General features: G+C 50.5%; 1 protein-coding gene across 5 annotated transcripts; it reads left to right on the top strand.

Annotated features, from left to right (window-relative positions):
- The first annotated feature begins 4,007 nt into the window (after window positions 1–4,007).
- NELFCD (negative elongation factor complex member C/D) lies at window positions 4,008–15,647 on the top strand. 5 transcript variants are annotated; one of them, XM_081150326.1, is made up of 15 exons: window positions 4,008–4,167; window positions 7,061–7,176; window positions 7,893–8,002; window positions 9,001–9,110; window positions 10,144–10,251; window positions 10,753–10,905; window positions 11,113–11,243; window positions 11,868–12,033; window positions 12,324–12,458; window positions 12,673–12,812; window positions 13,501–13,615; window positions 14,314–14,409; window positions 14,481–14,621; window positions 15,006–15,135; window positions 15,225–15,647. In XM_081150326.1, the coding sequence occupies exons 1-15, from the start codon at window positions 4,081–4,083 to the stop codon at window positions 15,257–15,259; spliced, it is 1,773 nt and encodes a 590-aa protein (XP_081006452.1). In that variant the 5' UTR covers window positions 4,008–4,080; the 3' UTR covers window positions 15,260–15,647. The 5 variants fall into 5 exon arrangements, with proteins under 5 accessions (XP_081006452.1, XP_081006449.1, XP_081006451.1 ...); XM_081150323.1 differs by having other exon boundaries at window positions 4,009–4,167; window positions 15,051–15,135; XM_081150322.1 differs by having other exon boundaries at window positions 4,031–4,167; window positions 7,064–7,176.
- The last annotated feature ends 25 nt before the right edge of the window (window positions 15,648–15,672 follow it).

The raw sequence follows: 15,672 nt of genomic DNA, 5'->3' as shown, positions 1-15,672 counted from the left end.
ATATCTAGAAAACATGCATGGAGACAACAGGGAAAGAAGTTTGAGAGGGAATAGCTGAGGGGGTGGGAGGCAAATCAGGCAGGTGCAGTGCTGTGGACACAGAGGAAGGACAGTCTTTCAAGAGGTCAGGGCTGTCTGTGCCAATTAGTGTTGGAATATCAATTAGAATGAAGACAGAAAAGTGCTCTTTGGATGTGGCAAAAAGGTTGGCGTTGACAGGTGTTATTCAGTGGCATGAAGGACACAGAAGAGAGGAACGGGCTGATGCACGAACAGAAGATGAAGGGCTTAAATATTTGGGTGTTTACTATGCACCCACTGGCTAAGACCCTTCAGACCCCATCTGTCTGGCCTCCTGAGCCTTTCCCAGATGTGTTCACTTCATCCTCGAGCCTGCCTTAATCTCAGTGACCAACGGCCTCACGTGGATGTCTTGTTAACAGCATCCTAACTGGCCTCCCAACCTCGGCTTTGCTCCCTTTGGATCCTTTCTCCATGGCAGCCAGAACGACCTTCTAAAAACCTTACATCTGATCATGTCACCCTGGTGTGTAAGAGCTTTCAAGGGACACCTATTCCCATGGGGATCAAGTTCATACCTCTTGCACATTTTTAGGTCATCTGACTCCTGCCTCTCTCTCCAGCATCCCCCTCTCTCCCCTTTTAACGTCTGCACTCCCGCCGCCTTCTTTCACTGTCATCTTCATCTCTGCTGGGCGACTCCACAGTCAAGCCTGGAGTCTCAGCTTAAACATCATTTCCCTAGAAAGGTATTCCTTGATCTCTCCGCGAGCTCAAGCCCTACCCTCTGCACTTTCCCTATCATGAGAGACAGTGTTTCTTTTTTCCAACATTAGCACTAAACTGTGTCCATGGTTTACAGCTATATCCCAGGACAAGACACTGAGAAGGGGCTCCATCAACATTCCTCGAATGAATTAAGTGAAACCAACTCCTCATTTCCATGGAAATTTTCCATCAGAATTTTTCTTAAACAGGAAAACATCTTAAAATGACTTTAGAATATTTATTTTAAGTAATGCAAGCTAATTTGGACATTTTCAATAGGCTTTTCAAAAACAAGTCAACAAATATTTCAGGAGACAAGGCCTATATACCAAATCATGCTAAATCACTGCGACTTACAGACGGGATATAATGCTTTCATTAAGGGCTGTTTATTAATCCACTTAATGAGGAACTTTTTGGTTGAGGGAGAGGTGAGTTAAATAATCCATGCTTCTATATGAGCAATTAGTTATACATGTATTAATTTGTCTGCTTTCAATTCAGGCACTATTTTATAAAAGGAAATCCAAGAGGAGAGAAGGTAGGAGTTTAACAGCCATCCATTCAGAAAGCACATGAAAATGAACCTGCAACAAGCCACCAGCAGGCATTCATGGACTTAATACCCGCTCATTTTGTGAACAGGAGCTGGAGTCACAGACTTTCACCTCCAGCCACCTGCAAGGCTTCTCCACCTGGAGGTTCCGAAGGCACTTCCAATGCTGCGCGTCCTTATCTGAACTCATGGTAGTCCCCTGCAGAAACCTGCCTTCCTCCTGGGTTCCCCGTCTCCCCCGGGCACCATCCCGGACACACTTCGTGCCCCCCAAAGGCTGCCGCGTCCTGTGGACTGAATCTCAATCTTACAGCAGCTGCCCCAGTCCCCTCTCAGCCCCTTAACTCCCACCGAGGAGAAGTACCTTACCTTGCGTTCCCACTGCCAAGCTCCCCAATGTTAAGTCTTCCCCCCTCAGCTGACAGACGCAGCATCGAGAACCCAGATACGGTCTGTCGCTCCCGCAAAGCAAGCAAACCCCAAACCCTCAAACGTTTCCTTCTTGTCATAGTAACTAATACTTACTAAGCGCCTTCTGTGTGCAAGCTCCACGCTCAGTGCTCTAAGTGCTCCCTAATAGCCTGCCGTTAAAAATCCAGCTCCCCGCTAGGACCTGGCGCAGCCTTCCTCGGCCTCTTCATCCAGGCTTCTCCAGGGCCACCAGGTGCCACTTTCAATGGCCTTTGTGTTCCAAGGACACATGGCAAGCAGCTCTGCTCTCCTAAAATGTTCTCTCCTGGTCATGGCTTGCTTGACTCCTTTTGTCATGATTCAGAGACCTTCTCTGATCGCCCAAAGGCACTCTCTCCTGTTATCACAGAACACTAGTGCTTGCCACCCTCTGTCCTTGTTTTATTTGTTCCCCTCATCCTGCTCCCTGGTAGAATGGAGGCTCCCTCCCCCAGGGCAAGGATCATGTCCAATTTGTTCACCTATGAGCTCCAGGAGCAGCACAGAGCCAGGCACTTACGGGCACTTGGTAAACACTGTCCGAAGGAATGAAAGAAGGAATGAATGAAAGCACAGTGCTTTCCTGGGGAGCCCTCTGTCCACCATTGCTATTATCAATATCTAGTGCTCTTGTCTCTAATGCCCTTAAAGCATCCAGATCAGGTGGTGTTAACATCTCTGTTCAAAACGGTCCCTGACCGTCTTCACGCTCTTGCTTTTGGACTTCCTACTATGTGCTGGGAACTGTGCTATGGGCTTAAACAACATCATCTTAGTAAAACAACATCATCCTAGTAAAAGCTAGGAACATTCCAGGACAGGTGGAACAGGGAAAATGAGACAGAGAGTTAAACAGCAGTTTGCAGCCACCCAGTAAATCCTACCTTCCCTACACCCAGGAAACTGAAGAGTAAATGGTTTACACTTCTCCTACCAGCCAGAGGGTAAAGAGCTTAGTTCACCCCACTCAGGGAGACAGACAGAGAAATCCAATTAGTGCCACTGCTGACCACACCCAAAGACAGATAAATTAAGAGAATAAGCCTCATTTTGGTACGTCAGCATAAAGCTGATGAATATAAGACCTCCCCTAAACGCCCAGCCTTCAAAACCCCAGAAAATGAAGGTCCCAATATGTGCTCTGCCCCCCAGGGGAAGAGGCCAACGCCACCTCCTCCCCTCTTCTGAGGAACCCCACAAGATTTGTAACCAGAGAAGCAGCCAACGGGCAGCAGTAACTCAGTCCCAGTGTGCTCTCCCTCCAGGGAGCACAGGCCTCCCATTTCTCCCCCCCCAACTTCTAAGGGACCCCATGAGACTGGCAACCAGGGGAGCAATGGGCAGAGGCAGCTCGTCCTGGACTAGCCCCTTGAACCAGTCTCCAGGCCCCCTCTTCCCCTTTTCTCTGACTTCCCAGGGAGCCAAGGCAGCCCAGCCCAGGCTCCCCTGTTACTTCTGTGCCTTCCTTGTTTCATTGTCTAAAGTATATTTTTGCTGCGGTCAATAGATTCTTGCTTTCTTTCCTACACTTTCTCTCTTGATTAAAATCCTTCCCTCAAGAAGACAAGAACCGAGGTTCTCCCCGTCTCCCAGGTAAGAATCTCAGTTATTCTCAGCAGCTACCACAGGAGGTGGGCTCTCTTTCCCAGGGCTGCCTTATGACATTTGTGGGCTCTAGGCACTTTGGCCTTCGTGGGCCCTTCTTTCAGAAAGAATATTTAAAATTATATATTATACTGCATTAGTTCTTCATACCAGTTATCCATATACTAATAGAATCCAGGCTGAACTCATTATTATAACAGTTGTTCTTCTGATTTAAAAAAAAATTAAAACATTTCAGTGGGCCCTAAACACTGTCTGATAAGTCAGCCCTGCTATGGGGCCAGTGGTCGGATGAGGAAACGGATTTCAGGGCTGAAAGTCGCAGGGAAGAAGTGGAGAGGATGCGAACCCAGGCCAAACACGAGTCTAGTGCAAAACTTCCAACCAGGCAGCGCTCCAGGCTCAACACAGAAAGTTCCCCGGGCCGCGCCCCGCCCAGCTGCGGCCCGGCCCTTGGCACCTGGATCAGCGAGCCTGGGGCCTCCCTCCCGGCCCCGCCCCTTCCTCCCGGCCCCGCCCCTTCCTCCCGGCCCCGCCCCTTCCTCCCGGCCCCGCCCTCCCCAGCCTCGGGCTTGGGCTGGCGCGCGCGGCCGCGGGGGGCCGGGCCGCGGGGCCGCGCGGGAGCTCGCCCGCTCCATCGGGCGCATGCGCCGTGTCTGCGGGCTCGCTCGCGGGAGAGGATGGCGAGCGCCGCGCCGGGCGCCATCATGGACGAGGAGTACTTCGTGAGCGCGGCCGAGCGAGGCGACGAGGCGGACGGCGGCCAGGTGAGGGGCACCGGGCGGCCCGCCCCGCCGCGCCGGCCGCGGTCGCCGTGTGGCGCAAGCACAGCGCGTCGCCCCGTCCGCCGCCTTCCAGCCCTGCCGGCGGGGCCCGCCCCTCACGCTCTGCCCGCGGGGGTCACGCACACGGCGTGTCGGCCCAGCTCCTGCACCGGCGACGCGCGGCGGGGGGCGGCCCCCAGCCGTGACCCGAGGTGGCCCGGCCCGGGCCAGGCTCTGCGCCCCCAGCTGCCTTGCCTCCATTGCCACTGTGTCCAACTGCCGGTCGCGCGTGGTCCAGATGGGCCGAACTTGGTGGGGCGGCGTCGGGAGCCTCCAGGCCGGGAGGCTGTGGCGCCCGTCACGTGGCGCCTTCGAGGCCCGGGCTGTTAAGCCCCCCGCGCTCGCGGCGCCTGGGCCGGGGCGCGCGCGGGGTAGTCGGCCCCCCGCGCTTGCGCAGGAGGCGTGGCGGAGCCCAGCTGCACCCCACTCTACCTGCTCCTGGGGGCGGGGCATGAGCTGAGTTTTGGAAGATTTTGCTAGGTCCATTTTTGTGACCCAAATCCTGTTCCCGGGGGGCCGTGTTTGCGGATGGTGGGAGGCAGAGAGACATGGTGTGAAGTCCACGTGGTGGAAGCTAAGAGCTACTTTGAACAGTTCAGTCTGGTCGCCCATTGAGACGTGAGACTGGTCAGGTGAGCAGCTGGAAGGTTGACGTCACGCTAGAGCTTGGATGTGTTTTCTGAGCAAGAGAGGAGACGTTAAGCAAGAAGGAGATATCAGTTTTGTGGCTTATGAAGATGCCTGTGGCCAGGCCACTCGGTTGGAGTGTGGTCTGTGCACCAGAAGGTTGCTGGTTCGATTCCCGGTCAGGGCATATACTTAGGTTGGTGGTTTGATCCCATGTGGGGCACCTACCAGAGCAACAGATTGATGTTTTCTCTTCCGTTCTCTAAAGTCAGGGATAATAATAGTAGTAAACATATTCTCTGGTGAGGGTTAAAAAATAAAATTTTAAAAATTCCTGTGACATCCTTGTGAAAGGTGATTGAAGGGCAGGAGGGAGGCCGAGTCACTAGGGGAATGTTGGTCCTGTGACACCCACAGAATAAGGAGGGAAAGATGCAGAGAAAGGCCACATGGGACTGATAAACTGGAGATGGAACTGATGGGTCTCTGTGACAGGCTGTGGGGTGGAGTGAGGGAGGAGAAATTGAGGAGGATGCCTAGGTTTGTAGGTTTGGGGTAACAGGCAGATATGAAATATTTTACTAAAATATGGATTGTCGCCTGGCCGGGCATGGCTCAGCAATTGAGCGTCGACCTAGGATCCAGGCAGTCGGGGTTCGATTCTCGGTCAGGGCACATGCCCGGGTTGTAGGCTCCATCCCCAGTCAGGGGCGTGCTGGAGGCAGCTGATCAATGACTCTCTCATCATTGATGTTTCTCTCTCTCTCCTTCTCCCTTCCTCTCTCTGAAATCAATAAAGATATATTAAAAATATATATATACAGATTGTCTAAAGATCTGTTTAGAGGGAAAAGGTGAGGTCAGTTTTGGATGGGATGAGTTTCGAATGCTGGTGAGGCATTTGAATGGAAATGAGAATAGACTGCTGAATACTTGAGTCTGGAGAGAGAGATGGGTCTCCATCCATCAGTCAATTCACCAAGGCTCAATTCTAGATTTGTGGGCAGGGAGGTGGCATGGCCCAGGAGAATGTGGAGGAGGAGGGAAGAGAGTGCAGGGTAGAAGCCTGACTAAGGCACGTGGGGGAGCATCAGGGTGAATCTGGCCTTCCTTCACAGCCTTGTTCTGGGCTCCCCATCAAACATGGCCTCAGAGGGGACTCCCAGCTCTCCACAGGGGTGGGCTGACTTCTCTGTGAAGGCCCAGATGGTCAGTATTTTAGTCTACTCAGGTCTCTCACAACTACTCAACTCTGCTGTTCTAGGGGGAAAGCAGCCATGGATACTATGTTGTTAAAAAGTGGGGGTGGCTGTTGTTCCAATATAGTTTTATTTACAAAAACAAGAAGAGGGCTAGATTTGGCCCTGGGCCAGGTTCGCTGAGTCCTGGCCCAGCTCTTGCCCTACATAGAGTCAGTTGCGTGGAGGTTGGTCTCTCCAACTAATTTGTGAACTCCTGTGGAAAGAGACATACCTTGTCTTATATTTTCCTAGGTTCCCTGGTGATACAGTGCTCAGTGCTTAGTAAGTGTTCACAAGCACATACTTGTTAACTAGGATGGCAGTGTGAAAGCTGGATAGACCCTGGGGTCATTTGGTCCATGGTCATCACAGCATCGTGCTGCTCGGTCCTTAGATTCAGTAACATGCTTAAGGTGGTTTCCAGGCAGAATGGGGACTAGAACCCAGGCAGGCCTGGCTGTTCGAAGGAAGTTAGTGATCTTTACTTTCTAAAAGCAGGTTGGCGGCATATGCCTTCAAGAATCACTACATTGACTTGGTTGGAAAGTGTGAAATGGCACGTAGGAAATACTAATAGTAAAAACAGTAATAGCTAAAGTCTACTGAACTCTTACTGTCAGGTACTATGCTTGGCTCTTCCAAAAATTAGCTTGTGGAATCCTCACAATAGCCAAATGGAAGTAGGTACTATGATGTCCTTTGTTTAACAGGGAAGGTTTCCAGAGATAAGGTGGCTTGTGTGACCGTGTGCACAGGTTCTCCAGGGTGGAGTCCAAGACAGACCCACTTGATGTGATTCTGGATCCCATTTTCTTAGCCATTCATTACTGTCCAGCCCACTCCATGAGAGTCCCATGGATGTCACATACAATAATGTACTGTGTGTAGAATATTTTTGAAGGGGACAGTGTGAGAGAGACTGACAGTGAGATTCCACGATCTTTTGTTAATGGAGAAATGACCCCCAGCAGGAGGAGGAGTATGTGGAGGGAGAGGACGATGCTGAGGTCCAGCAGGAGTGCCTCCACAAGTTTTCCACCCGGGACTACATAATGGAGCCCTCCATCTTCAATACTCTCAAGAGGTCGGTGTGTGAAAAGGGTTATTTGCATTGGGAGGAGGGTGGGGGTAATTTAGAGAAAGTTTTGTAATAGACCCAGAAGATGACCTATGAAAGTAAGAATGATGTGATACTGGAATGGAAGGCTTCCAGGGGTCCCCTCCACACTTTGAAAGTCTTAATAACTGCCGGTCTGGTGTGGCTCAGTGGTTGAGTATTGACCTATGATCCAGGAGGTCACGGTTCAATTCTCAGTCAGGGCACATGCCTGGATTTCGGGCTCAATCCCCAGTGGGAGGTGTGCGGGAGGCAGCCGATCAGTGACTCTGACTCTCCCTCTCTGATATCAATAAAGATATAGTAAAAAAAAAAAAAAAAAAAAGAAAGAAAAGACAACGATAAAAAATTTTACTTTTTAAAAATATATATCTTTATTCATTTCAGAGAGAGGAAGGGAGAGGGAAAGAGAGATAGAAACATCAATGACGGGAGTTGTCATTGATAGGCTGCCTCCTGCACACCTCTCACTGGAGATCAAGCCCGCAACCCAGGCATGTGCCCTGACTGGGAATTGAACCGCGATCTCCTGGATCCTAGGTCGATGCTCAACTGCCGAGCCACACCCAGCCAGGCAAAAAAAAGTCTTAATAACCTTCCTCCTTACCCACCTCCCTGTTGTCCTCCACCCTATGCCTGTCTATCTTCATTCTAGTGTAAGAGTTTATTTGTTCGTTTTCTAGGTATTTTCAGGCAGGAGGTTCTCCAGAGAATGTGATTCAGCTCTTGTCAGAGAACTACACTGCTGTGGCCCAGACTGTCAACCTGCTGGCCGAGTGGCTCATCCAGACAGGTGCTTTACCGTGGCCCTAGTCCTGGCTCCTCCTCCCCCTCCCCCGCTGAAGACCTTTGGCCTGTTACAGTGCTGATGGACTGGAAGGCTTCCTTGTTTTCCAGGGTTTAAGACTGAAGGAAGTCAGAGCTGAACTTCTTTTCTGTCTTTCCTGCTTGATTCTTATCTTTGACTCAGTGGCAGGTTTACAGAGCGCCTAATAGTGTGATTCGCGTGCTGCCTTCCGGCCTGTTGAGGAGCGATAGGATTCCACAGTGTGTTCAGGGTGCCATTTTCAGAGGCCTGTTAGAGCAAGCAGCAGCTAATGGACAGTTTAAGACTGAGTATTGTCTGTGGCTTTCAGCAAATGTGATCAGAGTAGAACCTTGCTGTCAGTCACTGAACTGGCTGCGGGCACATCACTGAGTAAGACTTCCTGGAAACGAGTCCTCTTGTTGCTGTCACAGTGATTAGACACAAGTGTCTCTCCTCGCTGGCATCTCTCCTCCTGGGCAGGCGCCTGCCTTTCTGTCCTCCTGCCTGTCTTTTTTTTTTTTTTTTTTTTAAATATATCTTTATTGATTTCAGAAAGAGGAAAGGAGAGGGAGAGAGAGAGATAGAAACATCAATCAGTGATGAGAGAGGCATTGATCGAGCCTGCAGCCCGGGCATGTGCCCTGACCGGGAATCGAACCCTGATCGCCTGGATCCTAGGTTGATGCTCAACCGCTGAGCCACGCCCGGCCGGGCCTCCTGCCTGTCTTTTCAGTCATTTGTCCTTGTCCTTGGCCAGGTTTGAAGATGTCCTGTCCCTGTAGGCAAGGGTAGAGCATTCTGTGTCTGCTCTGTGCTCCTTTGGTTCTTACCATTGAGCGTGATTAATAAATAAAACTTTTTAGAAGAGGTCCCAAAGCCTAAGTTGTCAGAAGCAGTTCTATGATATTTGATTCATGTATAGACTGGATCTGTCTACTTTTTCTAAAGTAACAGTGAATTGAGCGGTTGCTATTCTTTCGCAGGCGTTGAACCTGTGCAGGTGCAGGAGACCGTGGAGAATCACTTGAAGAATTTATTGATCAAACATTTTGACCCCCGCAAGGCAGACTCTATTTTTACTGAAGAGGGAGAGGTGAGGGATCATTTTTCTTCTAATACCAGTCACTAGGGTCTTTTGCAAATTCCACGTGTATAGTGGAGTGTGGTACGTTATGCAAGAAATGTAAGAGTTGGGGACTAAAATGAGGGTGTGAGGCAGAAGTTGCATACAGTCAGAATTGCCCTTTAAATGCCACACTTGGTCTAGTGGGGAGAGGCACACAGGTAGCAGCTCTAGAGAAAGAACAGCTCTAGAGAAAGACCTACACCTCCCATGCCATGCTAACTCTGGGGCACAGGCTCTAGGGTGCTGTGGTGTGTTCTTTTAGGTCGTCCAAAAAGCAGGCCCCAGGGCTGGATTAGTGTGCAGGAGGTTTTGGGGACACACCTGCAGGGAAGATGGGTAGTGGCTGGAGGAGGCTGCGGGAGCTGTGATGCAGGTCTGAGGGAGGGAAGGGCTGTTGCATAAGAAGGGCCTCAGATAATAGTGCAGTTGTCAGAAAGTTCCAGCAATGTCACCACAGAGTCTGCAAGCGACAATCACCTGTCACTGGAGCCCTTGGAGCCCTGCCACTCTGTTAGTGTCCAGGAGCAGCCTGTGGGAAGCCTGGCTTTGGCACAGAGGGCTGGTGGATTCAGAGTGCAGCCCCTGCAGCCACACAGTAGGAGAGCTGAGAGTCATTCTCATGCCGCTTCATGGGTGATGGGCAAAGCCACCTGCGCTATTTCAGTTGCCTTTTGCTGTGTGCCCAGGTGCACAGCTGACTTAGCAGGAGGCAAGTGTGCATGTGATGCCACTCCTGTGCACACGCTTCCGCGGGACTCTTGAAAATCTCCAGGAAGCACTGCCACATGCCCTGTGCGGAGTCGGCTCTCCAAGAAGCCACGAGCAGCCTTCAGCTCTGCCACTCAGTGGGGCATGAGCAGCTCTGGGACTGTGGGGCCACACCTGATGCCCCCAGGACTCTGCTGTTCAGCTGGAATATCCTGTGATTGTTTGGACAACACAGACTTCACTTAAGCTAACGCTGGGCCTCTTCTCTCACTGTCTGTCTGTCTGTTGGCAGACCCCAGCTTGGCTTGAACAAATGATTGCACATACCACTTGGAGAGATCTTTTCTATAAACTGGCCGAAGCCCATCCAGACTGTCTGATGCTTAACTTCACTGTTAAGGTAGGAAGAGGGCCAGAGTCAGAGAAAAGACAAAAACGGTCATGGGTGACAGTTATTTTGGTCGGTTGGTTGGTGGGTCACCTTTCTCCATTGAAAGATCATATTTGCTTTTTTGGTAAAGGCCTTCATCGTTTCACTTTTAGTAAGCCTTACATTGAGAAAGAAAAGCACAGAATTTGTATCTGTTTTTGGATCATATCTGGTGTTTTAGGATTTTGCAGGAACATATTTATAGAGTCTGTTGTGTCCCAAGAGGGACCTTTAGGAATGCCTGGTCTGTCTCCTTCATCTTAAAAAGAACCCGAGCCAGGTGGTCAGCCTGGGCCACAAACCTAGTTAGAGGCGAAGCAGGGATCAAAGTAAAGGGATGAGACCTGACACCAGTGCTTGCCTGCTCCATCTCACCACAACTACTGACAACAAGTCAACTTTCTGTGAAATGTGTGGTCGCTACACATTTGGTGCTGATGCTGTGTTTGGTTCCTTATTTCTGTGTCGTAGCTTATTTCTGACGCAGGGTACCAAGGGGAGATAACCAGTGTGTCTACAGCGTGCCAGCAGCTGGAGGTCTTCTCTAGAGTACTTCGTACCTCTCTGGCTACAATTCTGGATGGAGGAGAAGAAAACCTTGAAAAAAACCTTCCTGAGTTTGCCGTAAGTTCTTTGTTTATCTCAGAGCAGAAGGAGGCAGTTGGGTCGAGCATTTCCAGTATTAAATGCTCCTTTCTTTAGAGAACGTCCAGGCCTAAGGCTCCTTCCAGATGGTAACTTCCTGCAGAAGAACTGTGACATCTGCTCTTTTCTCCTCTGTTGTTGCTGCAATCGTGAAAGCCCAAACTCTCTCTCCCTGCAATATTTCAGAAAATGGTGTGCCATGGGGAGCACACGTACCTGTTTGCCCAGGCCATGATGTCCGTGTTGGCCCAGGAGGAGCAGGGTGGCTCCGCCGTACGCAGGATTGCCCAGGAGGTCCAGCGCTTTGCCCAGGAGAAGTGAGGCAGTGTTCATGCTCACCCTAGTCCTTCTTGGTGCCCCCCACAAGGCCCCCATTGCCCGTTTCCACAACCGAAGACTCTCGTCCCCTTAGCTTGACATATAGGCAGCCTGCCTTTTACCCCTGAGCTGGAGAAGTCAGGGAAACTTTAGTATGTGTGGAGGGTTTGCTTCCTCAAGTATTGCTTTGATGAATGGTTTAAGTACTTGATGATTGTTCAACTTACTGGATTTACGAACCTGTATTTTCATATATTGGGATTTATCAATAGCAAATAAGAATAGTCTTGAAATGGTTATTGTCTAATTGTTATATTGTAGCCCATATTGTAGAGCAAGGTTAGCTCTTATTTTTATTTTTTACTAGTGGAGTCCTACTTAAGGTATTTAGAAAGTGTGTGGTTCCTTTTAGAAAGTCTGCAAGCTGTATCGGAACCCTTCCTTCCTAGTAGCTCCATGTCTTGTTTCATGGGTCAGTTAGTCAGTGTACTGGTGAAAGGCAGGAATAGGAACACACAGGGATCCCAGCAGTCAAAGCATTAAATGAGAAAAAGGGGAGGAAGGGGTTATTAATGCTATGTCCCCCCTTCGTAACGATGGGATATATGATTGTTTTCATCCAGAGGCCACGACGCCAGTCAGATCACGCTAGCACTAGGCACAGCTGCCTCCTACCCCAGGGCTTGCCAGGCCCTTGGGGCTATGTTGTCCAAAGGAGCCCTGAATCCAGCTGACATCACAGTCCTGTTCAAGATGTTCACAAGCATGGACCCGCCTCCGGTGGAGCTCGTAGGTGGCTTCTCATTTTCACAGTAAAGCGGGACACCCCAGTGCTGATTGGAAGGGGGATTGTGGGAAGTCTGTGTTTCTCTTAGTTCTCTTTTAGTGAGTACAAATTCCTGTTGCAATGTTTCTGTGCTTTTCCTGACCCCATCCCGCACTGAGCCTATACACTGGAGCAGCTGCTGGGTGTGGTGCAGCCTCAGCCCTACCGCCCTCAGGCCTGCCACCATGGGTGTGCCTGGATTTACCTGCCATCTCTCTTCTTCGGCCCTTTCCAACGCCTCGTGCGTCCTCAGATCCGGGTGCCGGCCTTCCTGGACCTGTTCATGCAGTCGCTCTTCAAACCTGGTGCCAGGATCAACCAGGACCACAAGCACAAGTACATCCACATCTTGGCGTATGCGGCCAGCGTGGTGGAGACCTGGAAGAAGGTACTGTCAGGGGCACAAGTGCAAGAAATCATGAGCCCATCTAGTCAGGTGTGGGTTTTTTTAGTGTATTCATAGTCATGGGGGTGTATGACACTTAAATGGGCTCCTGACTTCAGAGTAGGGAGGGGCTTTGCAGGGAGAAGGGGCCCATAGCAGGTCACTCCAGCTGCCAGGCGTGTGCTCCGTGGGCCTCCCTCATGGGACATATTTCCAGAACAAACGAGTGAGCATCAACAAAGATGAGCTGAAGTCGACGGCGAAGGCGGTTGAAACTGTTCACAACTTGTGTTGCAACGAGAACAAGGGGGCCTCGGAGCTGGTGGCCGAGCTGAGCACGCTCTACCAGTGCATCAGGTGAGCAGATGGCCTGCGTGCCAGCTCCATCCTCCTGGGAGGAGGGGAGGAGTTGCTCAGAAACCCACAGGAGCCTCAAAAATACTTTCTTCGTCTTGTTGAACGTATATAGAGAACTTTAAACTATTTCAGCAGTAGGAGTGATTTTCAGGTGGCACTCGACAGAAGTCTGTTTACAAATTAGACTGACAAAAAGGAGGGCCAAGCAGAGTCACAGAAATTGATTTGGAGAGAAGGGTCTATTTACAGTAAGTTAGACCAGCAATTGTGCCAATTATGTCAGTAAGAATTCACTAGAGGAAAAAAAGAATTCACTAGAAAAGCATATAAATCAGGTGTTTCTTAGGCACCTGAATCTTTTCCTTTTAGCCTGTGATGTAGGGACAAGGGGCAGGTTTGCTAAATAACAGTGAACTTCAGCGCATCCTCCAGCTCCCACAGGCTCAAGTGGACGCTCTGCTGTCCAGCAGGGAGGACAGTAAAGCTGAGCGCCAAGTGCGGCTCTTCCTGCGCCTTGGGAGGGTGCCATCTCCTCCCTCACTGTTGGGCGTCTCCCTGCAAAGCGTATCAGAGAATTGAGGGGGTAGATTGAGCTTGTTGTCATTGTTTTTTTAAACCTTTCTGTTTGGTTTTGGTGTTTGTTTTTGAAAAAATGTTGAAAGTGAGCATTGTGCCTTGTTATCGGCAGGTTTCCAGTGGTGGCGATGGGTGTGCTGAAATGGGTGGACTGGACCGTGTCGGAGCCACGGTACTTCCAGCTGCAGACTGACCACACCCCCGTGCACCTGGCGCTGCTGGATGAGGTAGGCCAGAGGGCCACACAGCACGCAGTGGGTCCTCACTTAATGCCCGCTGTCTGTAGATGCTGCAACTTTAAGGGAAATGGTCTGACCATAGGTCATAGGAACCAGAGTTAGTGCCTCCAGCATCCCATCAGTGTCAGAACAAAATGACGTTGAACGAAACATTTTTCAGGACCTGCTGCACTCTGCCTCATGCTGTTTGTGCCTGTGTTTCTAGCACATCTGTTTAGTGAGCTCAGAAGATATTTTCATCAGAGTTCTTTTTTTTTTGCTTTGTTTTTTTAAATCCTCACCTGAGGATATTTTTTCTGTTGTTTTTTAGAGAGCGGAAAGGGGGAGTGGGGACAGAGAGGGAGAGAGAAACATCGAGAGAGATACATTGACTGGTTGCCCGCTGCACGTGCCTTTGGCTAGAATCAAATCCTGGACTCCTCAGTCCGTGGGCTGACACTCTAACCACTGAGCCAAAATGGCAAGGGCTCATCAGAGTAATTTCTATCCTAAACGAGGGTTTTACTTTGAGGACCTCGTTTCATTAACTGTGTAGATGTCTCAGTTTCTATCAAGTGAAGCTGACAGTCTGGGCTGAGTGTGGGGGACTGGGATAAGCTGTTTGGTGGCTGTGACAGTGGCTCTGTGTGCTGATGATGAGCCAGGGACTGCCCTCGTGCTCAGCAGCGCTCCTGGCCTGTTTGCAGATCAGCACCTGCCACCAGCTCCTGCACCCCCAGGTCCTGCAGCTGCTTGTGAAGCTTTTTGAGACAGAGCATTCCCAGCTGGATGTGATGGAGCAGGTGAGTGGGCGGGGTGCTGGGCAGCCCAGGTGAGGGCCCTCTCTAACTGACTTCTCTGTCCACTCTTGTAGCTGGAGTTGAAGAAGACCCTGTTGGACAGGATGGTGCACCTGCTGAGTCGAGGTTATGTACTTCCTGTTGTCAGTTACATCCGAAAGTGTCTGGAGAAGCTGGACACTGACATTTCACTCATTCGCTATTTTGTAACCGAGGTCAGCAACATGCCATTTGTTTCATGTTCCATACTGTTTACACTAACACAGCGCCCTTTCTGGTTTAATCTAGTGTGCTTTGTACCTAACCCTGAGAACTGTGCTTTCTGATAATTGTGCTGATGACGGTGACATAGATACTAGTTTACCAAGCACCTCCTACCTACTGGAACTGTATTATTCTACCTGCATCACCCCTGGGTTTTAGTGTGGAGACTGCTGCTGTCACTGGGGGGGCGATACGCTGGGAGGGGAAGGTGGTTTTCTCCAGATCTGACATTTCGTCAGCCTGTGGTGCGATGCTGCCAGTGGGGGTGGGGGTGGGGGGGTTGGGGGGGGTGGCACGCGTGTTTGGGGGAGTGACCTGCTGTTCTCTCCTGGCAGGTCCTGGATGTCATAGCTCCTCCCTACACCTCTGACTTCGTGCAGCTTTTCCTTCCCATCTTGGAAAACGACAGCATCGCAGGCACCATTAAGACCGAAGGTGAACATGACCCTGTGACAGAGTTTATAGGTAGGCTGGACCGGAGTGTCCCTCTGCTATGGCTCACACGTCACTCTTTTGCCTCCTGTTTCTAACCTGTGCTCCTCCCATTTGTTAAGCTCACTGCAAGTCCAACTTCATCCTGGTGAACTGACCACAGCACCTCCAGAGCCGAGGCAGAACATTCCAGACCAGGGAAAACGCCTTCCAGACTGAAGGCGCTCAGCCAGCACCTTGGAAAGGTGTTCTCAGGGGAGGAGGACTTTTCAGAAAGAAAAATGTTAGCAAGAGAAGCGGGAAACCGCTGTGAGGAGCGGCCCGCGCTCCTTGTCAAGCCTTTCACAGTACCCTCTCCCCAGCAGGGACAGTTCACGTTGCCTCTCAGGGTGGGTGGTGGGAATTCAGAAGCTGAGACTTCAATGAACTGCTTGCGAAGCTGACTTAGGTTTTCTCACAAGAACCTGATTAGTTCTTTCATTTCATTGTTCTAATTTCCCAAGAACAAATAAAACCCTTCCTGCTGCTGGAAGGCGGAGACCCTGGTGGTGTGTTCTTGTGCATGAATAA

Source organism: Miniopterus schreibersii (genome assembly GCF_964146895.1).
Source record: "Miniopterus schreibersii genome assembly, chromosome: 10".
NCBI classification, from domain to species: Eukaryota; Metazoa; Chordata; class Mammalia; order Chiroptera; family Miniopteridae; genus Miniopterus; species Miniopterus schreibersii.
This window is presented reverse-complemented; position numbering and strand designations above follow the sequence as displayed.